The 25,708-nt window shown below is 38.4% G+C and overlaps 4 protein-coding genes across 5 annotated transcripts; 3 read left to right on the top strand and 1 right to left on the bottom strand.

Annotated features, from left to right (window-relative positions):
• The first annotated feature begins 2,748 nt into the window (after positions 1-2,748).
• On the top strand, positions 2,749-7,280 carry LOC126782258 (uncharacterized). Its single transcript, XM_050507474.1, has 7 exons — positions 2,749-3,025; positions 3,764-3,834; positions 3,928-4,113; positions 4,199-4,294; positions 4,384-4,455; positions 5,036-5,152; positions 5,932-7,280. Exons 1-7 carry the CDS (start codon positions 2,812-2,814, stop codon positions 6,892-6,894), a joined length of 1,719 nt encoding a protein of 572 aa, XP_050363431.1. The 5' UTR covers positions 2,749-2,811; the 3' UTR covers positions 6,895-7,280.
• Positions 7,281-10,124: 2,844 nt separating this feature from the next.
• LOC126784219 (cell division cycle protein 48 homolog) lies at positions 10,125-12,521 on the top strand. Its single transcript, XM_050509704.1, has one exon. The coding sequence runs from the start codon at positions 10,125-10,127 to the stop codon at positions 12,519-12,521; it is 2,397 nt and encodes a 798-aa protein (XP_050365661.1).
• A 2,626-nt stretch (positions 12,522-15,147) lies between these two features.
• On the top strand, positions 15,148-16,065 carry LOC126783822 (B3 domain-containing protein Os01g0723500-like). The gene is made up of 3 exons (XM_050509356.1): positions 15,148-15,490; positions 15,576-15,664; positions 15,823-16,065. Exons 1-3 carry the CDS (start codon positions 15,148-15,150, stop codon positions 16,063-16,065), a joined length of 675 nt encoding a protein of 224 aa, XP_050365313.1.
• Positions 16,066-16,459: 394 nt separating this feature from the next.
• Positions 16,460-20,975, bottom strand: LOC126805529 (serine/threonine-protein kinase SRK2E). Of its 2 annotated transcripts, none has more exons than XM_050532314.1 (9): positions 20,262-20,975; positions 18,904-18,978; positions 18,733-18,834; positions 18,601-18,654; positions 18,414-18,506; positions 18,013-18,105; positions 17,614-17,718; positions 17,412-17,510; positions 16,460-17,063 (listed from the first exon to the last, which is right to left on the bottom strand). In XM_050532314.1, the coding sequence occupies exons 1-9, from the start codon at positions 20,436-20,438 to the stop codon at positions 16,770-16,772; spliced, it is 1,092 nt and encodes a 363-aa protein (XP_050388271.1). In that variant the 5' UTR covers positions 20,439-20,975; the 3' UTR covers positions 16,460-16,769. The 2 variants fall into 2 exon arrangements, with proteins under 2 accessions (XP_050388271.1, XP_050388272.1); XM_050532315.1 differs by having other exon boundaries at positions 18,904-18,960.
• Between the last annotated feature and the right edge of the window lie 4,733 nt (positions 20,976-25,708).

Raw genomic sequence — 25,708 nt, 5'->3', positions numbered from 1 at the left:
TTCATACAAAGGTTAAGAAAAAGAAAAGAAAGATTATTATATGAGAACACACTTATTATCTTAACAAGTGTTCTTCCAAATCGGTGGTGGTTAAAATGTCTCAATGTCTTTTTTCAATGAATAATAACATACTTCGTCTATCAAAACACAATCCACCATACTTTGGATCATTAAGCTCATCCATCATGTTGCCTCCATACATTAGCTTATAAATGGAGAGCCTCGCTAAATGTATATTAATTTAACGAAACCAAAAATAGAACTAAGTTTAATGTGCATACCTTTCAAAACTTTACCCGTGTTAGGTTCCCTAATTGATGCTTTGATCAAATGACATTTGAGAACCTCCACACCTTTGGATAAATCCATGGTCTAAATGATCAACCTGAGTAAATTATAACAAAGGATAATATCATAATATTATAATTAGATCACTTTTTTTTCTTAAACACATTAATGTACCCTTTTAACCTTGTTAAAACAAAGCTTGAACCACTCCCACTTCTAAAGCAGGCATCTTATCCCCAACTCTTAAGGTCTGAAATCTCTATTATAGCAAAATAACAATTAATAATTTGAACCAATTATATGTATCAACAAAACTTGAAACAATTGTATGTATAAAAAAACTTGAACTAATTTTAGATATTTCAAATGCTAAGTATATATTGGGAGATATAGAGCATGTATTTGTATCTTTTCATTGGCGATCCAACCACATATATCGACTTCACTATTATAATTACATTTAAGATCCATCAGAGTAGATAAAAAATATGTATTGGCAGCTATGCAAAGGGTATCAAAAGCACCCTTATTCAATTCATTAGCTTTGACTTTCTCCGTCGCTTTTTGGACATGTTTCACCATCGCCTTGCATCTTTTCATATCTCCACTTAATGTTGAGAACATCTCTTCAAGTGAAATGACAAGTTTATACAGCAGAAGTAATCGGTTCGTATAAGGCCATGTCATCTCCCATGGATGATAACTATATTGAGCCTATCCGCATATAGCTACAATCTTGCTTTCATGTATAATTGGATGTGATTTAAGTTAGCAGAGGTCGAGATGCAGAAGATTACGTGGCCCAAGAGTGTAGAGACTATCAAAATCTGAACACTGGGTTTGATGGTAAATACAGTCTCGGTTGTTATGGGATTATTTGTATCAAAGCATTCTTTTTGAATGAAGGCTAAAAGAATATATATTTTGACCTCAAGTCGCCAGATGTGTTGGTGATGAGAAAAATGGTTGTCCTTCTACTTGCCTTTAACGGTATGACATTGAAGGAATTGCTCAATTTCTTTTATTAACGACTTGTTGTTCCTTCTTATATCCTATGTTTTCATACTTCTTCATCGTCGATGTCCGTCCTCAAGCAGATTCCTGCAAAACCCTAAAGTTTTGTCTCATTGACATGATTTGATGCTATTGAAAAATAATTCAATTTATTTTTCATATCAAGGTGTCATTAAATTGTAATTACATGTTGGAAAGGAAATATAAAATATGTGATTTGACTAAAAATTGATTCCTTCTTAAAACTCGAAATGAAATTATTTACCAAGAATTGGTATTCTATTTTCATCCCCATTGACAAAGACACATTACATAAATTTTCTTTTTAGATTGTATACTTTTTTTTATAAGTTGATGTGTTTAATTGTTAAATTGGTTTTAATGAAAACTTTGAATAAATATTCCATTTTTTTACTCACCAAACACACACAAAAAAAGGTCAAATTTTAGATTTTTTCAATATCTTTAAAACACCCGTTCACTCGCATGGAAATACAAAAACTTATCCCATTACAAATTAGTTTAGAAAAGAATTTCCTTTCCATGTCTTGGTATTCATATCAACCAAACGACACATAATACGAAACTATTTGTGTGCATTTCTTATAGAGAGGTTTTAAATACACACCCTATATCTCTTAATACACATCTCGTTATTATTATTATTTTTTACAGAAATTTGATTTAAGTATGTTAAATGACTATAATAGACATATTATTATAGGAAAAGAAAAAGAAAAATTGATTGACTATTAAGATAATTACATTAATCATTCAGTTAAGGTATGAGTTCTATCTTCTCATATTAGTTATTTTTTAGTACTTGATGAAGTAACTTTAAGCCATTAGGATATACATTTTTGCTTAGCTAGTTCATTGTTTTGCGATTTGGTATTCTCTGTTAGATAGGATTGAGAACTTAATATGGATCATTGAATTACGATAGAAGGCAGTGATCATGTAATCATGCCCTGCTTTATTCTATATGAGCAAGATGAATCTAGAAGAAAATGTGAAGAATTTGAAAAAAAAAAATAAGTTCATACACGATGAATGTTTTTTAGCAGAAAACGTGAAAGATTTGAAAAAAAAAATATAAGTTAAATTATAATTATACTAGATAATAAATAATAAGATATTTCATGATACATTGATAAATGATAATTTTGATACTTTTGGGCGTGTTTAGACAATAATTGACATGAAAATTTGAATTGGTAGTACATTAAGAAATGAGTGTGTATTAAAACTACTCTTTCTTGTAAGAAACTAAAAAAGATTAAAAAACGAAACGGCAGCGTTTTAATGTCCTCACTTCGACAACCTTTTCACCTGCGTAGTAGAATTCCACAACAGCGCGGAGAACCCAAAACGGTGTCGTATTTTAATTTCTTTGCGCCCTATGTAATCTTCCCTCGAGTCTTTTCCTCCCTTCCTTCTCTTTCTTCTCTCTCTCCTCTCAGAGCTCTCTCAGTTTCTCTCTCTTCGAATTCGCCGGCGAGAGAGACGATGACGGAAGAGAAAGATCATCAGCCGGAGACCCCCGCCGGCGACAGTGCGAAGCGGAAGCTGGAAGACCCTGCCGCCATGAGTATCCTACTCGCGAAGCAGAAAGCTCAGGAAATCGCCGCTCGCCTCGTCACCAATGCCGAGTCGAAGCGCCCCCGAGTCGACGACGAGTCGTTCCAGCCCAACCCCGTCTACACTCCTCCGGCCTACCCTGGTTGGTGCTCTTTCACTCCTCCCAATTTCGTTTTCGTTTTTAGGATTTTGATTTCTTGTTTTTACTGTTGCGTTTAAGCTCTGAAGTGAAATTGAAGAGTGGAGGTAGAGAAAATTAGGGTTGACCGTACCTCAAGATTTATGGAGATTTTAGGTCTTCAGAAACAATGCAGCTTAGAAATTTTGAAGCTTTTGATTTTGGGGTTTTAGGCTGTAGTGTTAAAAACTAGGATTTGAATTTAGGGCTCATAAATCTTAAGCCAGCTTCGTGACAACTTGAGATTTTTTTGAAAGAAAAAAGCTTGAGCGTTGAATATGTATTGGTTGGTTATTTACAGTTGCCATTAGTGCAAATAACAACATTCAATAGTGGAATGAAGTATGCGGGCAATTAATAGGGACATGTGCTAAGTATATCGCCGAAGAGGGGATTAGTGTGGTTCTGTGGCTCGATTTTAAGTATGAAATTTTTTGAGTGCTTGACTGCAAGCTCGTTAGGGGTGAACAAAACCCAGTGTGCTTGATTATCTTCAGTAGTATACGTTCAAGTACTTTTACTTCTTTTTTTAATGTAATAGCTAAAATAATGTATCTGATGATTTCTTATAATGCTTTTATGTTTAGATCCTGTCTCAGATGCATTTAGTTACTTGTGTAAATAATTATCTCACTTTTATAAGATTGAACTGCATGGATCCATTTTATAGTCTTTGGTTTCCAAACTAACACGTTAGTTCAGTGTTCACTGCTCAAACAGGCTACGCTTATGGTTCAGGCTCCAGCAAGAAAATAGATATTCCAAATGGAAAGGTATTGCTGCAGCTCCTTCAGACTTATTTCGTGGTTTAATATCCATGTTTCTTTCTGAAATCCAAAACTGTTTCCTGTATTGCCATCTTACAGGTTGGTGTAATTATTGGAAAACAAGGAGAAACAATTAGACAACTACAATTACAGTCAGGGGCAAAAATCCAAATAACCAGGGATTCAGAAGCTAATCCTAATTCTCTAACGAGGGATGTGGAGTTGACTGGTACATCTGAACAGATTAGTAGGGCAGAACAACTTATTAATGATGTAATAGCAGAGGTAAACACGTCATTAAGTTTCTTGATATTTATGCTAAAAAAATGCATTCTTTCGAAGTATGGGTCCTGATGTTTATGTTTCACAGGCAGATGCAGGGGGCTCTGTTCCATCTACAAATCAAGGTTATAACTCAATGCCATCTGGAGGGGAACAGTTTGTCATGAAAGTTCCCAACAATAAGGTAGGAACTTTTCATTCTCCCATTTTCTTATCTTATACTATGTTGAGGCTGATGCTAATGGATAAAGTTGGCGTTCATGATTCAAATAGGTTGCTTTGATAATTGGCAAGGGTGGGGAGACTATTAGGAATATGCAAACCAAGTCAGGAGCTCGTATTCAGGTTGGTTAATTTTTATTGTTTGGGCATTCAAAGACACTATTAGCCTATTAGGACTAGTATGTGTGTGATATTATGAACTGCAGCTTATCTGTTCTTGTATATGCATTGGTTATTAGTCACACATTAATTAAGTACTCTGCCGACCTTATGAAATTATTTCAACAACACTCGGGTCATATTTGCAATGGTGCTACTTTTGATATAACAGGTTTAATAGCTTGCAAAAAATAAATAATAATTCACATGATATACGTTTGCCATCTATTGTTCTGAACAGAGGATTGGAGATATTCTTCCCAATCTATGTAACTGGGACCCAGTTGTTTGGTTAAGTGCCCAATTTACTTTGTTCTGCAACTATGGAAGTCTCAAATCAGGTTCTTTGGAAGCGTACACGTTATTTTGTCTTTCGATGACAATCAAACAAAATCATACTGCCTTACCAATAGAGGACCTTGACTTTGCTGTATAAAAAATTTGTTGCACCAACAATAAATGGACCATTCCTCTTCCATGCATTTTTATAACATGTTCTCAGTTTTTATTTCAATTTTATTTAATGTTTTAACATTATTTTCAGATTGTACCTTTGCACCTTCCTCCTGGTGATATGTCAACTGAGAGATCAGTATATATAAATGGAGGGCAAGAGCAAATTGAGGCAGCCAAAGAATTGGTGAACGAAGTAATCAGTGGGGTGAGTCATCATGGTTACCAATTTTGACCCAACCTTAGTTCCTTTTCTGTTCCTGTTAGCTCAGTAATGATCTTACGGAGATCGTGAAATAAATGGAATCCTTTATGCTTAAAAAAAAATACCTTTGAATCACATAGACAATCTATTGAACGTATTATTGAGATCACAACTCAGCTTTCATCTGGGTTTCTTTTATATTCCATAGTCTGAAACAGTTTGATAGTTGTACTCAAACAGGCAATTGCTGGTACCTTTATTTGCATTCTTCTGGATTAGGAAAAAAGGGGGGTCTTTAGTTTCTTTTTAAGAACTAATTCGAGGGAGAAATGTGCAGTTTTTTTTTTGTTATAACCATTTGTCATTTGGGAATATCCTAAAACAATACTTTCAGGGTCCCTCACCTTCTATGCACCAAGTATTTTATTAAACTTTTCTCGAGGTTCAGTTTGAGGCTTTGAGCTGAAAATATGGTAATTTTCCTTTTAAATGCAAATTAAGTGGTCTATGCAGGAGAAGAATGTACTTTAATTCATTATGGTTTTCAGGAAAACTACTTTGAAATTATCCTTGCAATTAGTATTGTTATGAAATCTTAGAAGATAAAATAAAAGCTGTTTGAAAGGAACTTTGAATTGGTATTTGGCGGCTCATTTTATTCATTCTGTTGAGTTTTAACATTTCCTCTACTTCTAATATGCTTTGATTTGTATTTTTGTATCCCTTATCATTTCTGGATGGTTGCTTACATCTTTGAACACCTTTTTCATCCCTTCCTGCAGAAGCGTTTATTAAATGCATCTGGAACCAATAGCTATATGCAGCAACCATCCTATCCCCCTTCGAGTAATTGGGCCCCACCTGGGCAACCTCCAGTTCAGCAACAGCAGCCTCATTATGGGTACACACAACCCGGAGGATATGGTACACCTCCGGCACCTGCCTCATACTATGGTAACTATCCGGCCCAGGGAGGTGGTTGGGATCAGTCAAACCAGGTTTCCCAAGCACCTCAGGATAGCAGTGGATACAATTATTATGGACAACAACCACCTATGGGGTCAGCTCCCCCAAATCCTGGCTACTACAATCAGGCATCTCAGGGTTATGCTCAGCAGACACCTCAGGGTTACGCTCAGCAGCCGCCCAGTTATGATCAGGGTTACGCCCAGCAGCCCCCTAGTTATGATCAGAGTTACGCGCAGCAGCCCCCTAGTTATGATCAGGGTTACGGTCAGCCGCCGCCGAACTATGGACAAAACATCTCTAGTCAGGTTCCAGAATCTGATCAGCAACAATATGCAGCTTCTGGATATGGGCCACCTGCAGTGTCTTCAAGCCTAGATGGCGGCTCTTCCGCACAAATGACTCAGCCATCTTCTGCATATGCACCTCCTTATGGCCAGCCAACGGATAACCCACAGTCTGGGTATTGGTCTCATCCGAGCAGCACAGGCCAACCACACGCCCAAGCAGGATATTACCAACCAAGTTATGAAGGGCAGCAGCCAGCCGAAGATGCTTCTGCAGCATCTCAGCCATCATCATATGGACAAGGTGGGTATGCTCAGCCAGACCCTTCTGCCAATGGGGAGTCACAGCATCAGCCAGATCAGCAGTCGCAGCCACCTACCAATGGATATGCAGACCAGTCGGCAGCTTCTGAAGCTGAAAGGACTGGTGACAGGAATGTAGAAGGAGATGGATCAGCCCCTCCGACAGAACCTGTTGGTTCTCAAAACTGAAGTCGTCTGAACAAGGATGTCATCTTCTACTTTTGCCCTGTTTTTATTTATTATTATTATTCTTTTGTTGGAATGAATTCTCATTTGCACTCACATTCCTATCATCTGTGTGATTGCATAGCATCATATTCTAGCCTTGAAATATAAGTAGAATATCTTGTGAGACACCCTTGTTGATCTATGTTCATATATGATGATAAGGCATCAACAGTTGAACCATGGACTGAGTTCTCTAGTTTGGTTTCGATTAGTTTTTTCTTATTCTTTTTCCGTAGGTCCATGAAATATTGTAATCGATTGGCCGTGGATGAGATGTGTTTTTGACTTTTGTTCTCCTACATGTTGACAGATAAATTTTGCTTGAATACAATGGCAGATAACTGGTATAGTTGTGTGATGTATTTTGAAACTAACATATGTTTTGGTACACCGTGTGGCGTGTGCTATGCTTGTTGGACATTATAACCTAGTCCCAAAGAAATTACAGAGATTTCAGTAGGCATGTGCCATCTTCGGATTTGGTCAATCTGTACAAGCAAAATTCTCAGAAGTTGAAGGGGAGAATTATGGCTGAATTATCGCTCTCTACGATACTGAGCATTATGCATGAGCCTCTACACTATCTACATACTCTCTTAAAAATAGGTTCAAGGATTTACAACGTACTCTTCTTTATATGTTACTTATCGATCGGCCCTTCAATTTTGCGACCATGAGCCTCTTTCTTCTCTTGTTCAATTTTCTTGTAATTCAATATCATTTTTTATTGCTCAATGTATTTCATTGAAACTTGAAAGACCATTTGGACAATGGTGAGAAGGTTGGTTTAGGGGATGCATTTTTCAGTGAATTCCATTTCTTGTTATTCTATACCTTTCTTCCATCCCTCGGACTCTTCGAGACTTTTTTTGTTTTTTTTTTTATAGAACTCTTCGAGACTTTGGAGTCAATTTTGGGGATGCATTTCCGAAATCTCGAGACCACTAAAATGTTAGGTTGGATAACAGAAACTCTTGGGTTGAAGTTGCATCAGTGCAAATGAACACGAGGTTAAAGTAGGATGCAGGTAGTCCGGGTATATATTCATAATCTGAAACTTGTTTTATATATTTCCTACTACCTATTCCCTATCAATTGTTACTATCCTCAATCAATTGCATAATCTGAAAGTTTAGTTTCTGTTATCTAATTGATAAACTTTTATAGAGAATCCCACCCAAGTTCCGAAGGCACCTGTTAAATGAACTTTCTGAAACGGCAACTTTGGAGTTGAAGGGTTCTTCAAAATGTTCATGGACTGTTCAAGTGAGTCAAATGGAAAGGGATATATATTTACAAGACGGATGGCAGGAATTTGTAACGGATAACTCCTTGGGCGAATTTGAGTTTTTAGTATTTAGGTATGAAAGAGCCATGCATTTCACTATAGAGGTCTTTGACAAGACGCAATGCATGCGAAACAAGTTTCTGGAAAAATCCACCAGGGCTGACGCTAAACGAGGTCGGGGCAGACCCAGAAATTGCAATCATGCAGGTACATGATCAAAATGTTGCCAAATTCACATTACTCTACTGGAAAATACCTCATATCATTACTTATGTTTCTGTTTTGTTTGTATAGTTGCTGGTGAAAACATTCCAAGTTCCCAGTCCACTGAACTGAAAGAGTTTAATGAAGAGGAAGTAGAGGAGGAAGCAGCCACATCGCCCAATTCTGAGTTCCCTTCTTTTACAAGTTTCATGGGGAAACGCTGTTATAATGTGGTAAGCAAGCCAATTTTAAACTTTATAGAAACCATCAACATTTTATACTTAGTTTTGACATTATTATTAATTTATTCATGTTATAAAATCTCGACACAGTTACACCTCCCTGCCTTTTATTACCATGAACTCGAGCTACAGATCCATGTATTCTATACTACTTAGCCTTAATCAATTCTTGCTCTGATGGTTATTGCTTAAAAATATGGGCTTCGAAACATTGCAGGCAGTTCCAGCAGACTTCTGTAGGAAGCATCTTCCTCAGGGAAACTACTACATTGTGCTGATAAATTCGAAGGGAAACAAATGGAATGTGAAAGTCGTCTGTTCTAATACTACAGTTAAACTTTCTAGTGGATGGGCGAAGTTTAGACGTGCTAATCATATCAAGTGCGGAGATACTTGCACATTTGAGCTTGTGGCAAGAAAGACCTTGAAGGTTCACATTACTCGGAAGTGATCAGTATGTTATTCACCATTTTCGAGTTGTTACGACATAGTATTTAAGTGGCTTGCATAACTGTTGGACTGGTTTGTGTGTATATGCTGCTGTGTTTAATTAAGTCGTGTTTTTTTCAAGTACTTTAGATTTGAGTATTTAAATCAAGTGTTTAACAACGATCCCTGGTCTACCTAAAAGCCAAGAAATTGATCATATAGACAATGTTTTCTTTTGCAATATTAATCTCAAATTCTCAGTATGTTATTTATATGGGTGTCGTACGTTATTTTCGAAGAAAATATGTCATAAGTTACATGGACTACCTATAACTGATGCCTTCTGGGTTTTTATATGTATCTGATTGTCTGGTGGCATTAAATCTGAAAGTTCAAACAGAACAAGCTGATTATGATACTTACAGTAACACCACAGTTCGACTATGACTACTCAGTAAAGCACTTTAGTTTTTTACCTGGGCAATTGTTGTGATCATATAGTATTTTCCACTGTGTAATAGAAAATGTTTTTATGGGTTTTCTTTGAGACTACAAGATTAAGCTGAAAAAAAATACTCGCACTGTGGGTGCTACCTGTGTTTACAATTCATCTGAACATCTGTTAACAACCAAGATTTATATATCTCCAAATTTGCATTCTGATCATTGATGTGTGTACTTAATAAAACATCTACTTTCATTTTTGCTCTCAAGAGCTATGGACTCAGCTTTATGAGTGTATTTAGGGTAAAGTCACGTCTTTCTACGTTTGGAGCTAGGTTTCCTGATATCAAAAGGAGATGGAGGTGGATAGATGGAGGGTTATGCATAACCATCTAGAATGTGGAGAAGGACATAAAAACAAAAGTGGAGAAGGACTAGGAATCCAAATATTAAAAGGATAACCACAACGTTACTTCTCCCTTCCTCATCAGAAATGGAATTGGCATAATGCCTCTCCTATAAATAGTTAAATACCAAGGCCTTATTACCTCATAACGCAACAAAATTTATTTATCGATCTCACAATGACGAACCAAAGCGAAGGAACAAACAAGAAGGACTTCAGCACGGCTATTCTGAACCGCAAGAAGGCTCCAAATCGCCTCATTGTCGATGAAGCTAATATGGATGACAACTCCGTTATCCAACTCCACCCGGAGACCATGGAGAAGCTCCAGCTCTTTCGCGGCGACACAGTCTTGATCAAAGGAAAAAAGAGGAGAGACACGATCTGTATTGCCCTTGCTGATGATACCTGTGAAGGTCCAATGATCAGAATGAACAAGGTTGTGAGGAACAATCTTAGGGTTAGGCTCGGTGATGTTGTTTCCATTCACCAATGCGCTGATGTCAAGTATGGAAGCCGTGTCCACGTTCTTCCTATAGATGACACCATTGAAGGGATGACCGGAAATCTATTTGATGTCTACTTGAAGCCTTATTTTCTAGAGTCCTACCGCCCGTTGAGGAGAGGTGATCTTTTCCTAGTCAGAGGAGGAATGAGAAGCGTTGAGTTCAAGGTTATTGAGACTGAACCTGCTGAGTACTGTGTGGTTGCTCCGGACACCGAAATTTTCTGCGAGGGAGAACCTGTTCGAAGGGAGGATGAGGAGAGATTAGATGAAGTTGGATACGATGATGTTGGTGGTGTTAGGAAACAGATGGCTCAGATTCGTGAATTGGTGGAGCTGCCTCTGAGACATCCTCAGCTATTCAAATCGATTGGTGTCAAGCCACCAAAGGGTATTCTTTTATATGGTCCTCCTGGAACCGGCAAGACTCTAATTGCAAGAGCTGTTGCTAATGAAACCGGAGCGTTCTTTTTCTGCATCAATGGACCAGAAATCATGTCCAAGATGGCTGGAGAGAGTGAGAGCAACCTTAGGAAAGCTTTTGAGGAAGCAGAGAAGAATGCGCCATCAATCATATTCATTGATGAGATCGATTCCATTGCTCCCAAGAGAGAGAAGACAAATGGAGAAGTCGAGAGGAGGATTGTTTCGCAGCTCTTGACTCTTATGGATGGACTAAAGTCCCGAGCTCATGTCATTGTTATGGGCGCTACCAATCGTCCAAACAGTATTGACCCGGCTCTTAGAAGGTTTGGAAGATTTGATAGGGAAATAGATATTGGTGTTCCAGATGAAGTAGGGCGTCTTGAGGTTCTCCGCATTCATAGCAAGAACATGAAGCTTGCTGAAGATGTCGATTTAGAACGAGTTGCAAAGGATACTCATGGGTACGTTGGTGCTGATCTAGCTGCCTTAGCTACTGAAGCTGCACTTCAATGCATCCGAGAGAAGATGGATGTGATTGACTTGGAAGATGAGACAATCGATGCAGAGGTACTTAACTCAATGGCAGTAACAAACGAACACTTCCAAACTGCCCTTGGAACAAGCAACCCATCTGCTCTTCGTGAAACAGTTGTTGAAGTTCCCAATGTTACTTGGGATGCAATCGGAGGTCTGGAAAATGTTAAGAGAGAACTTCAAGAGACTGTCCAATATCCTGTTGAGCACCCTGAGAAGTTTGAGAAATTTGGCATGTCACCCTCGAAGGGAGTTCTCTTCTATGGTCCTCCTGGATGCGGTAAAACTCTTCTGGCCAAGGCTATAGCTAATGAGTGTCAGGCTAACTTCATCAGCATCAAGGGACCTGAGTTGCTCACCATGTGGTTTGGAGAGAGTGAGGCCAATGTAAGAGAAATTTTCGACAAGGCTCGTGCATCTGCTCCATGTGTTCTCTTCTTTGATGAGCTCGATTCCATTGCTACTAAAAGAGGTAGTAGTGTAGGTGATTCTGGAGGTGCTGATAGGGTTTTGAACCAACTCCTTACAGAAATGGATGGCGTGAATGCCAAGAAAACTGTGTTCATTATTGGCGCAACCAACAGACCTGACATCATAGACCCTGCACTTCTTCGTCCAGGACGTCTAGATCAGCTCCTTTACATCCCTCTGCCTGATGAGGAATCTCGCCATCAAATATTCAAGGCTTGCTTGAGAAAATCTCCAGTATCCAAGTACGTGGACCTCAAAGCTCTTGCCCGGCACACACAAGGTTTCAGTGGTGCTGACATCACAGAAATATGCCAGCGTGCTTGCAAATATGCCATCAGAGACAATATTGAGAAAGATATCGAGAGGGAGAGGATGAGAAGTGAGAATCCTGATGTTATGGAAGACGATGAGGATGAAGTAGCTGAGATAACTGCTGCTCATTTTGAGGAATCAATGAAGTATGCTCGTAGGAGTGTTAGTGATGCTGATATCCGGAAGTACCAGGCATTTGCAACTACATTGCACCAGGCAAGAGGGTTTGGAAATGACTTCAGGTTCCCCAGTGGTTCAGGGGCTGCTGTTGGATCTGATCCTTTTGCAACTACTGATGCTGGTGAAGCTGAAGACCTTTATGATTAGTGTCTTCTTTTCCTTTGTTGTTTGTCTTTTAAATTTTCATTCTTTCTTTTCAAATATCAATAAATTTCAGACATATAGACATGTTAGAACTTAATTTTAGTAATAGAAAACCTGATAATTCTTACTCCTTGATGACTTCGATTTCTTACATGCATTTTCGTTTCTAATATTTAGTTGTTCTGCAAAACCTCCAATGCAATCTGAAAATTTGGTTTAAGCATGCTTCATCCTCCTGGAACTTCTCAACATTTGATCATGACAGATGAATTCTTTAGTTTTTAATTATTAATGGATAAAACCTTCATTGCTCGAGGTTGGCAACCCATGCTGTATGGTCCAGACTCTTATATGTGAAGTAAATTCATTACACAAATAAATGGCATGGGTGTATATTTTATTTGAAACATCAGTAGATGAACAATAAAATAGCTTACAGTTCAGTTGCATGCTTCTAAAATGGTTTACACAACTATGTTGGATGGTCCATAGAAGAACTAGGCCCTCATATAAATCTGGTATGTATAGTAAATGTATCACATGGACTATGATCTTTTTTTCAAAGTTCTCACGTTTTCTGGTTACTCAAACAAGCAGGTACTTTGAGTGTGTGTGATCCACTGATCATACATATAAAGAAAAAGGTGAGTGTACATGCATTATGGTAAGTTGTCATTTTTCCCAGAAAGGAAACTCTCACACTAAACTTGGATGAAAAGGGTAGTCTAATTTCATCTCTCTGCCCACACACCAATCCCTCTAATATGAACATTTTCAAAGATGCTTTTAAAGTTGATCGAGATAGGTCATTCTTTATATATATATATATATATATATATATATATATATATATATATATATATACATGCCGCTTCAGGTGCGGACGTCCGCACCGTGCGGATTCGCCGATTCCGGCGACGGCAGGCCGCAACGGCACGGCGGACCAGCAAAGACGCACTACCCACCTCCCGGCGATCCCGTCTATGCCGGCCGGAGCTCCATCGGTGGCCCACGGCGGCCGGAATCTGCAAAAATCAAGTTTTTGGGCAGATTCCGGCCGCTGTGGGTCGCCGATTGAGCTCCGACCGACAGACGGGACCGCCGGGAGGTGGGGAGTGCGGCTGTCGTGGTCCGCCCTGCCGTTGTAGCCTGCCTTCGCCGGAATCGGCAAATCCGTACCTTACGGTAAGGTACGGAGGTCCGCACCTGAAAATTCTCCTATATATATTATATAATTTGTTTTTACTTGCTGTGAATTCTCTTCAAATAGGCATCCTTTTTTATTTGAAAACTTTTAGTTTTAGTTGATCTGCATATCTTATTGAGTTTATGGCAATGTTAGCTGTAGTGAAGTTTGATCATATACATGTGCACCCTGCATAAGATAACTCTTTGTCCATGTATCCATATGTGGACTATTACACAGCTACTGCTTGCATATAGCCATGAACCATAATAGTAAGGTTAAGCTGTATGTAATATCAATTAAATGTATTAGGTGCCAGTGGAACCAGTTCAGTAAATGTCCTTCCCTTCTTTTCTTTTCATCATTGAAAGGCACTCAGTGAATTTGACATGCATGTGTAAATGTGAAAACAAGGGATCAGTTTCAAAATCAAATATCAGGAGTGAAAACTCAATATCACACTCTCAAGTTTCAAGCTTCCACTTTGAATCTCCTATCTCAGGTGCTTCTGAGGTAAATGTATTCGATCTAGTTGCATTCTCCATGAGATTGTGTTTCTTGTAATGATTCTTTGTATTGTAGTCGTTCAATGCCTCATAGTATGAAAACCTCATAAATTTGGTATGGAAAAGTCATTCAGATCAGCAGTACGTGCACAAGAACTATGCTTAACTGGTGGAATACAAATGATTTAACTTCATTGTAGCCTTCTTTTCCGTTAATTATCATGAACTTTTGATGCTTAGATGTACTAAAAGTTTTTCAGAAGTTTCGAGTAAATAATTGGTGATTTTCTCTGATGAGCTGGGAATCAAAATTTCGCTTGTTCTGACCGTACTTGTACCTCAGTGTTCTTTGCTGGTGATTAGTTTCCCTCTGTACTGTGAACAGTACTTCTACTTTGTTATTCCTCTGGTCAGATAACTTCTGCACACCAATTAAGCTTGATTCTTGTGCAGAAGTTATCAGCATGGTTGTGGCATTGTTCATGAATTACTTTCTTCTAACATGGAATAAGAAATCCATAAAGCCTAATCAGTCTACCCTCTAAGTCAAGAAGCAATTAAAAAACAGAAAACCATGTGAAATTGAAGAACAAGAAAAACAATATAGAGGAGCTGAATCCTAATGAATTCCCATTCACTTGCCAATATATAGTACTTTCTTGTTCAGAAACTGATTGACATATTGATACAGGTGAAAGATGGTGAGAAAGAATTGTGTCAAGAAAATAAGGCCTTCCTTCTTCAAGGTTATTCTTCATGGTCACTCCACTGAACATCTAGTAAGCATGTTCAATTAAATATTTTCCTGCATTGTCTTGGAATGGATTCTGTTGTCACTTTGCAACCTTTTCGTGAAATTTTTTTGTGTGTCTGCCTAATGTTTTGAGCTCATTTATATTATTTGCAAGATCCTCATACTTTAGTTCTGGTTTCCTGTATGTCCTTGAAGAGGATTCCATCCCAGTTTTTGAAGCATCTCAGAAAGGACCTATCAAGCAAAGCAACTTTGAGCTTGAATATGCGTTCAAAATGGTCATGGAATGTGAAAGTTGCTAAAACAAAGAAAGATGTGTATTTCAAGGATGGGTGGCAGGATTTTCTGAACGATAACTCAGTGGATGAAGGTGACTTCCTAGTGTTCACCTATGAGGGAAACATGCATTTCAGCATAGCATGGTTCGACAGCAGTTGTTGTGAGAGGGACAAGTTTCCTAATGGAACATCCGAAAAATCCACAATTGCTAAGAGGCCTTATGGCAGACAACGCAAATATAACTCAGGTATACGATTAGAGTTTGCTATATATATATACGTACTGGAACTCAAGATCTGTCTGATCTGCTAATGTTCATTTTGCATGTGAAGCTGCAGATAGCAGAGCTAAGAAATCTGTTATATCTTTTACATCCGAGTTTCCATTTTACATAAAAGCTATTAACAAGACTTACTGTGTGGTAAGCAACATTTTACTTCCCATTCACTCTCATTCAATATATAAACTTGTGTATGATTATGTGAACTTCCTGCTGTGCTTTAATGTTTGCTGTTGTTTAAACATTTGAGCTTCTCGCTCTTTCCCTTACATTTCATTGATTGGTTGTCACTCTTGCAGTACTCAATTCCTACAGCCTTCTATAGAGAGCATCTTTCTGCAGGCAACTATACATTTGCTTTCGTCAAGATCTCAGGGGGAAACAAATGGTATAAAGTGAAGCTTGTCCCTTCTTATCAAACAGCCTTCATGTCTGAAGGGTGGGCTGTATTCGCGCGTGATAACCACATCATGGTTGGAGATGTTTGTGCTTTCGAGCTTCTGAAAGAGAACAAACTGGTGGTTCGCGTTCTTCAGAAATGATCTTGTTCAAGCTATTAGCAGCATTTGATCAAGTGATCAGACTTCATTGCTTCTGGACTCATTAGACATATGCTAGTATTATAGTTCCCAGTATTATTGTCATGTTGAACTGCTGTGCATCTATTTAGATTTTTGTTGTATATCTGAGACCCTGTTGCAGGAACTTATGTCGCACTGAATATTTCTTCTCAAGTCAGTTGACTGCAGGGTGTTGTGACTTCTTTGGTTCACCCTCTTTGATTTAGGAGAATAAGTTAATTGCCCTTCACAAATTTCCAGTATATGGCGTTTACAAATTGCACCCTTCTGTTTAAGAAGTTGAGTTTTTCACCCTACCCTCAGAGCTACTACTTTAATGTTGAGATGGTATGGATTATATAGTCATTACACTAAGTATAGAAAGGGTCAGCCAATTATACATTTTCAGCAACAGTAGGTACCACTTGTTACATTACTTGTGAGTTGTGACAAGTACATAAGCAATACATAAATGCCACTAGTAATTAGTGGCAGATCAAAGCATTACAAATGAACAAAAGTAGATCGCTGAAAAAAAGATGAGAAAAGAAAACAGAAACACAAGCCAGGAGGACAGACTCTAAAAACAGGAAAGAAATATTTCCAACCAGAACCCTCCGCTGCCACGGAAGGTTAAAAGCCCTTAGTCCAACCCTATAGCTGCAGCCTTGTGACTGAAAATAATATCAAATTGCATACACTATTTCCCCACTGCTGTCGATGTCAAGGTCGTCAGGATCTGTATCAAGATCCTCCTCCATGTTGTCAATGTCCAGGCTGCCAGCAAGATACTGGTTGAGATTGTTGGTCCCAGCAGCCGGTATTGTAGCCTCAGCAATTATCTGCATGATCTCATCTATGCTTTGCATGGGTTGATCAGGTTCTTCAAACTGGCTGTTCATGGTGTTTTCAACCATGAGATCTGCTGGAAGATTCATTAGAAACCACTCGTGGTTCCTAATTTCAGGAATTGTTATCCTCTGAGGCAGACAACAACATTCAACCAGATTCAAAATTAGAAAATTGCACTGCCCTTCAAACCTATCCAGATTTCAAAGAGCAAGATGATGAAAGCATAAAATAGATATGCATATTATTCTTTTGCATTATTTTAAAACGAGGTAGTTGCATGCAAGAGACACAAAGAGAGGATGACAAGAATAAGTAAACACATGACTTATCTGGAAAGGAAAATAAGTATAATTGCATTTCCATATCTAATTGTTACAAAATCTCAAGAACAAGCAAGCACAACGTAGATTTAACTGGAATTTGAGACTAAAGTATAAGTGCAGGCACATAACTCATATAAAAAGAATGTCACCAACCTTCTCTGGATCCGCCACAAAAATTCTTGAGATCAGATGACGGCACTCTGGAGATATATGAACATAATCGGGAATTGAGTACTGAACACTCGTTATACGCTGCAAAGAAATCCAGTTATCTTAGTCAATCACAGAAGATCTGCCCAGGCTCGATAGTAACAAGGTGCAAGGGCGAAACTACTTGTAAGGTGGAGAATATTACATGTATTGTCTTGCGGAAGTTCTTAGGCTCCCCAGGATCCTCAAATGGGTATGCACCCACCAACATGACATATAAGGTCACCCCACATGACCAGACATCTGCAATCTAAATGGCATATCAAGCACAGAGAAATATCAGCCCAATGTATTCATTCTCTCTTAAATGTTATCAAATAATTATGTCAATGCACCGGTACAAGAAGAATATCCTTTATTCATGACTATATAAATTACATGCAGCAGACTTGTGTTCTGACGCCAATACATTCCATGTCTATGGATTTTAGTTGATGTTTATAGCTTCATATATATTGCTTGAATACAATGATTAACATACATAGAAGCGTGTGTTTATAAAACAATGGAAAACTAATAAATCATTTAAACCCAAATGTTTTACCTTGCCATCATATTCTTTCTTAAGTAACACTTCTGGAGCAATATATGCAGGGGTTCCAACAGTTGATTTTGGTTGCGAATGTAGCACTGAAGACTGAAAAGACACAAAGATTAATTAGATGGATATAAGTATAAACATTACAAACAAAGAAAGTTGAAAAACAGATATAAAATGAAGGGACCCAAGAAAATTTCAGAAAGGAACAGATACTTCAGAATTGTGAAGTATCCACAAGTTAAGGAAATTACAGAACAGGCATATAAGCACTCAAATAGTCATGCTTTTATATGCATGAACAGATTTCTGTTTTGAATTAATTCACCAGAGATCTATCATAATTTATGTAAAAATGAGAGAGGGAGAGAGAGAGAGAGAGAGAGAGAGAGAGAGAGAGAGAGTACCTTTGAATAGCCAAAGTCACATATTTTTAAACGAGGAGCAGGACTTCCATCTAACAATGTGTTCTCCAACTTCAGGTCTCGATGGCACACTTGCTTCATAACGAACATAAAAACATTTCCACTTTGATTTCTAGTATTAACCATGTACTACAGAATTTGAATAAATATGAATGACTTAGTTGCATACCATCGCGTGACAGTAGCTGACTCCTGATATGAGTTGTTGAAAGAAGAAGCGTGCCTGCAACAGAAGTGCTAAATGGCATTACAAATTGGTTTGAGGCACTTTAGAAACAAGATACAAGTTTTGGACAAGTACCTCATCCTCACTGAACCGCCCTGCGTTGCATATCCGCTCAAACAGCTCTCCTCCAGATGCATATTCCATCACAATAGCAAGATGAGTTGGTGTCAATATCACCTACAGTCGAGTACACATTATTGAACTCTGGGAGGACAATGTGTAATCTGATATTAGGATTTAACGAACCTCTTTGAATCGAACAATGTTAGGATGCCTCAATGACCTGTGGTTTATAATTTCTCTCTGTACATTTTCATCAATCTGTTAGAGAAAAAATAATTAGGGTGAAGCAATGCTGAAAGGACACTATCTGAAGCTACTAAGCACAAGAGTGGGACATTACCCTGACAGTAAAATAAAATTTTTAAACTCATCCAGCTTTAGTGAAGACCATCTTGGCTGATCAAATGTCATGTTCAGTAGTATTAAGTTATATCAACACTTCAAAAAAAAAATTCGAGGGACTTACAACCGGATTCAAATTGGTAAAATCCGACCGAGAAAAACTTTTCTATGTTTGATTTCCGATGAGTACAAAAAAACAAAGTCAGACTCTTTAAGAAATTTGAATGATCTGTTCACAATTCTCTAACTATCATCAGGCCAGACCACAGTCAGTTGATAGTGGTGAAACACAAACTAAACCACTAAATGTTGGGTCTTGGTTTTTTCTTAGTTTAGTATTTCAATTTAACAACTATTGCCAAATTTACATAGGATTTTACTTGTTTTAGCCCTAGCTTTTTTTTCTATTCTGAGCACTTTCAATTGCCTGCAGATTTCTTTTAGTGTGATTTACTTATCCTGCTATTTAATTCTATTTCTCCTTGTTTGAACAACCTCCTGTTTCTATTCATTTCAAAGAAAAACTATGCATGATTATAAAAAACAAAATGGCAAACTCCTATACAGTTTAATCTTAAGAATGAAATTTCTTTTATTCTTTTATCCACCATAATTTCACATATTTCCAAATGGTTGATGTTCCATCACCGAATTCATTGCTGAGTTCAGCTTTTTCACCAAAGCATCCCACAAGCACTAACAATGTCCACTAATACAAAACCTCCCTAATACGAATGGTAATAACTAAAAGGAACTCAGAACATAATAACAGAATTTTCTATCCTAAGAAACCACGCTTAACAAGCAAACAGGATCAAGTTCAACATATTCAACAGAAGTCGCAATATTGAACCAAAAGCTTCATATGAACAACAATGGAAAATCTAACTTCCACAGAAGAACTAGCTCAACCTAAGTCTACATTCAAGTTTCTAATATAAACAACTGCTTGTATTTAGAAACTTAGGTTGGTAAATGATCATGAAAAGAAACAATGCCCCCTCATATGAACAACAAAACCAACTTCACTCCAAATCACAAAAAGCAGCACAATGCTATTAAAACAACAAAACCAGCAATTACAACACAAAAGCCTTATTTCCTTAAACAGACATAAACTAAACCAAACCAAAACACACACACACACACACCCCCCCCCCCCCCATTTCAGGCAAAGAACAAGATAGAAAGAAACTAACCTTCTCACCTCTCTCTATGTACTTGACAGCAACAAGCTCCTCAGTCTGCTTGTCCCTCATGAGCCGGGCCACCCCAAAATTACCCGACCCGATATCTTTAACAAGCTCGTACCGATCACTGTCGTGCATAATCGGCATATCCATACCCGGCCCAACTGTCAGCATAGAACGATCCATCTCCAAACTCTATAACTCTATATATAAACACAACAAAAGATCTCAACTATACACAACAACCCAGAAACCCAATTCACTCCCTCCACAAAGCTGCGAGCTTTCCTTTCTCTATTACATTATAGACACCGCTGCTGATGATGACGATGGCCAAGAGAATTGATCAGGCCGGCGGTGACGTGGCGGGAAGTGGACCACTGGATTGATGGGAAAAGGGTGGTTTTGGTTTTGGGTGGGTGGTAGAAGATAGAGACTGAGATGTGTGACGACCCCGTGAAGCTTCCACCCACCTCAAAAATGGTGGGTTTTCTCTTCTTTGATCAAAGATGCAAGCTTTTTGAGTTTTTGCTTTGAAATAATTCTGGGTTTTTTTCTTTCTTTGTTTTTTTTTTTTGGTGATTTGGTTTCAGGGGACTAGTTGCAGAGGGCTTAGGTTAAAGCTCGTGAACTCAACCATCTTAAAGCTTCTCTCTTCCTCTGTTGAGTACTACTTCTAGTTGTGTTCTGTTTCTCTCTCTGAGTTATATTTTGGGGGGTGATAGTTGTCAGGTTGTGATATTTATATTATCCAGTTTGCGACAGATCAATATTGTGTCTCAAATTCAGTGAACTCAGAAATGGGGGCGGGAATTACATGTGTGCCCATGTTGTGTTTGGCTAATGACGAGGTTGTCCGCGTGGGGATAAGCCGATAAGCCTTTGTGTCTGTTTTGGGTTTTGTCTGTTTCCTTTGGATAATGATGGTGGCTTGGGTATGGAGTTTGTTGCAGGAATTGGAAAGAAACAAATCTGAAAGAGAAGGTTCGGGTGTGGTCTGTATATTAAGCACCTTGGAAAAATTGGAGCAGTGGGAAGTGTAGTCTGGTTTGGCCGGTATAAATGGTTAGATTTATTTGGCTAATGTATGTCGGGACTTATAACAAAATGAGTATGATTATTATTAGTTGGACGAATTATGTACCGTCCGCTTCACTTACGAGTTAACATGTTTCCAATATATAACAATATTTTTCATAAATCAGAGTTTAATTTATAATATTTTATCAAAATAGAACAAATCTTGTAACGTCCGCGTCACTTATAAAATATTATATTTTTATTAGATCGACAACAATGAAGATTTAGTGATTTGATTCACCTCTGCCCACTTCATTTCTTTGATGGCACTAGATCAAGAGAAATTCTTTGGTGCGCTGAACGTACCACGTGTTCTGTATTCCTCGAATAATAATGTGACACGTGTTACTCTTCCCCACCTCTTACATTGTCTGTTTCTTCCTCTCTGCTTTTCTTCTTCCTTGTTTCCAGATTAACAACTACTCTCCAATACAGCTGCCTACCAAAATCCCTATGCAATTATGCATCACCAGTTTGATCTTCCTTCTCTCTTCTTCCATGGAGTTTTCTAATCCAACTACAATATAACCCCAATTTCACATCCAATACTTGACCAAAAAAACCCAACAAGAGCAAGATAATCTGATCAAAGTAAAAAGACAGTTCAATCCAGGTGAAGCACAATTTGAGGGTGAAATGACTGGGTCGCACTGAATCCATAGGTCAGTGACCCAAGTCCAACAATGATGATGAAAATTTTATGATTCAATAAGAAAAGAAGTTCGTCTTGATTAAAACCTGAGAGCAAGGTGGGTTTTGGGTCAAGTTAATTTTGACATTCTTTGTAATTTATGTTCCGATGAGGATGATGTTGAATTTGTTGATTCCTTCAGTCACATAGTGAATTATTGGAGAAAAAGAGAGAGAGAAGCTCTCGTTGATCTGAAAAAAAAAAAGAGGAAGAAGAAAGGATTGAAAAATTTCTCAGAAGAAAGGCAGAAACTGCCGAAGTTAAGGTGAGGAAACAATAATACGTGTCGTCATTTTATTCGCGGAATACAGGCCACGTGGTACGTTCAGCGCACCGAAGAATTTCTCCTAGATCAAACACCAAAGTTTGTGATAGACTGACAGTGGTAAAAGTAATCACATAGATAGTATGCTAGCTAGGTGTCACGGACCTAGCCATTCGGCTGCCACACTTGGTCCATGCGGCGCTCCATCCCCATGGAGCCAGCCTTATCCAACGCGGCAATACACTGGTTTCGCCCTGCCTTGGGCTCATCAGGGGATCGGCTCCAGACCCCTACCTGTGTGTAGGGCGGCCAACTCGCCTCTTTGACGTTAAGTCCTCGACTAGCAACAAGCTCTCCGAATTTAACCGGGTCGGCATGCTTGAACCCCTCGGAAGGAGCAGCCATATATCTCCCACACATTGAATCTTGGAGCAAATCCCATATATGCATGAAGTTCTTTCAACCAGTAGCCCACGTTCGACACTCCCAAAATAGGGACGTGACATCCTCCCCCACCAAACTTGGTGTACGTCCTCGTACACAGCATCCTCCCTTGCGGCCCGCGCAACCCTTATGCGCCCGCGATGCCTAGAGCGACGAAAAGGAGTTCCCAAAGATCTTCCACCCAACAATGACTTCGCGCCGGATCTCTCTTGTCCTGGACATTGCCACGGATCTTCTCGTCCGGTCCTCCCCCTGGAGGCGACCCTGCCTACTCGACTCCCCCGCGGAGTCCCCCGTATCTTGGGGACACGGCGACACGTATGAGCGCTTGGCGAACACAACGACAGCGATGTTGAGGTGGCTCTGATACCACTTGTCACGGACCTAGCCATTCGGCTGCCACACTTGGTCCATGCGGCGCTCCATCCCCATGGAGCCAGCCTTATCCAACGCGGCAATACACTGGTTTCGCCCTGCCTTGGGCTCATCAGGGGATCGGCTCCAGACCCCTACCTGTGTGTAGGGCGGCCAACTCGCCTCTTTGACGTTAAGTCCTCGACTAGCAACAAGCTCTCCGAATTTAACCGGGTCGGCATGCTTGAACCCCTCGGAAGGAGCAGCCATATATCTCCCACACATTGAATCTTGGAGCAAATCCCATATATGCATGAAGTTCTTTCAACCAGTAGCCCACGTTCGACACTCCCAAAATAGGGACGTGACATAGGGATCACTTCTTTCTTTTTTTTATACTAAATGATTAAATTATAAATAAATGTCTCTAAGACAACATGTCTCAAAGAGGTCAAAATTAGCAGCTAAGGCTATATTACGAGGTAAATCAACATCTCCCTTCACCCCAACATCATGACAGTGAACAATAATTGTCACGCCATTAGCAATAAAATTAGCTTCTCGAAAAATATGAGTGAAAGAGATACGCTGATAGTCATATATTTATGTGACTTTTATCGTGTTAATTATTCCTTTTACTTATCTATTTTGTAATGTTTTTTTATATTTTAATTAACTTTATTTTTTTAGGTATTTTGAAGTGGAATAAAGAAGAAGAGAGAAGAAAGAGAGAGAAATCCAATTCCTAACTCGAATATTTTGACAAGAAGAGAAAAATATGAAATTCCGGTAATTTTTTGAGCACCACCCATGCATTTTCGGGCTAATTTTATGGAGGAGCAAGGAATGAGCAACACACCATTTTTCCACAACCAACCAAGAGAAAGAGAGGGAGAGGGAAAGAAAAAATAGAGAGAAGAAGAGAAAAGAAATAGGAGAAGACGGACAGGGAGAGCCGAAGCGAAGTCACCTTCAATCTCCTCAAGCTATAACCCACATCTCCTCAAGGTGCTAAAATCTCATTAAGCCTCCACAAGAAAAAGGAAGTTCGGTCTCTTCTCCTTTAATTCATATCTCAAGTATTCTTTGATACTTTTATTCAAGATTATGTGTAACTAAATTCCTTAATAATTAAGTGCAAATCAAAGCTCTAGATATGTCTTCGATTTCAAACTCCAATTGATTTATATAATTTTAGATGAGAATTTCTTCACTGATTGTTCATTGATAATTCTATTGCATGTCTCGTTTGGTCGATATTTTGATGCATGTTTTAGGGTTTTATTATATTGAATATGTATATGACCGACATATCGTTGCATATTCTGTGAGAGATAACAAGTTCTTTGCATGTACTTGTGTGAAGTGATTCCTTAGTAATCTAAGGCTACTGATATTGACCTTAGATTCTTTGTTGTTACTCAAACGTTCTTAGAACTTCATGATTTTAATTATTTTAGTCTAGAGACCGACATTTCATAGATCAATTAATTGAGAATATAGTTAAGTCGATACCGACATTTCGCTTAACATGACAAGTAAGAGAACGTAATACGGTTAATGACCTAACGACATTGGCTTAACTGTGAGAGCATTCATCTATAATTATTGACATTATCTTAGGGTGATTGAAGCATATCTAGTGGTGGAGAGAAATTCCTACCTATTGTTTTTCTCATATTTACATTTATATTTACTTTTTAATATTCTGTTTTTAGCCATACTTCTGTCCTATTTATTTTGGTTCACTAATCAAACCAATTCTGAATACTCTAAATATTTGTGTGGTAGTCTGTCACTGTGTCGAATTAGTGTCTATTTAATTTCGTAATTTTTGGTTGAGTCTAGATTAGCTAATTAATTAGGTTTTCGCTCCTAAGTCGAGTCTGCCAGATTTCTGGTTTACGCGTCTGTTTGTGTTTTTAAGTCTTAGTCATCAATCCTCTGCGGGTAATGATTCATATTTGTCATTTACTACATTGATATAATTGATTTGATAATAGAATATCTTTTGTATGTGCTTTTGCGCCTATCATACGCTCAAAAGATCTTCAAGTTCCTAGTGATATAGTTGATGACAAGAGAATAATCTCCTCCAACACATTTGTAAATGAAGGGTTAAGCTAGATATTGACATGCAAAAATACCAAGGAGATGATGACCAATTGCAACTGCCGCCAATCACCTGACGTAGCCGTGTACAGCTACTAAATACCATACACAACAAGACCACATTTGCTCAAAATGGACAGATCAACTCTCGCTGCCGACAGCAAGCAATGAAGCTCGAAGATAATCGAGCCACCGTCACATTCTCGAAATAAATATCTAATTCGAAATGAAGTAATACTTCTCTCTACCAAATGTAATGATAGTTATGATACATATCGTCAAATCTCAAATTTGTCGTATGCAATTTAGTTTGAGGCTTAAACTACAAATGTTATTCTCAATTCAACTCCACAAAACTACAAAGTCCACTCCTCCTAATCAAAATAGTAATTGCCGACCTCAATTGACTAGTAAGAAATTCAGTGAGCTCGTTTTTCACTATTTATTTGATGTATCACAAGTGAGAAAGATGTTTTTTTTTTTTTGCAATTTAGTGACCGATGTGAACAA

This window comes from Argentina anserina, chromosome 2, assembly GCF_933775445.1.
Source record: "Argentina anserina chromosome 2, drPotAnse1.1, whole genome shotgun sequence".
NCBI classification, from domain to species: domain Eukaryota; kingdom Viridiplantae; phylum Streptophyta; class Magnoliopsida; order Rosales; family Rosaceae; genus Argentina; species Argentina anserina.
The sequence above is the reverse complement of the archived record's forward strand: the minus strand, read 5'-3'. Positions and strand labels throughout refer to the sequence as shown.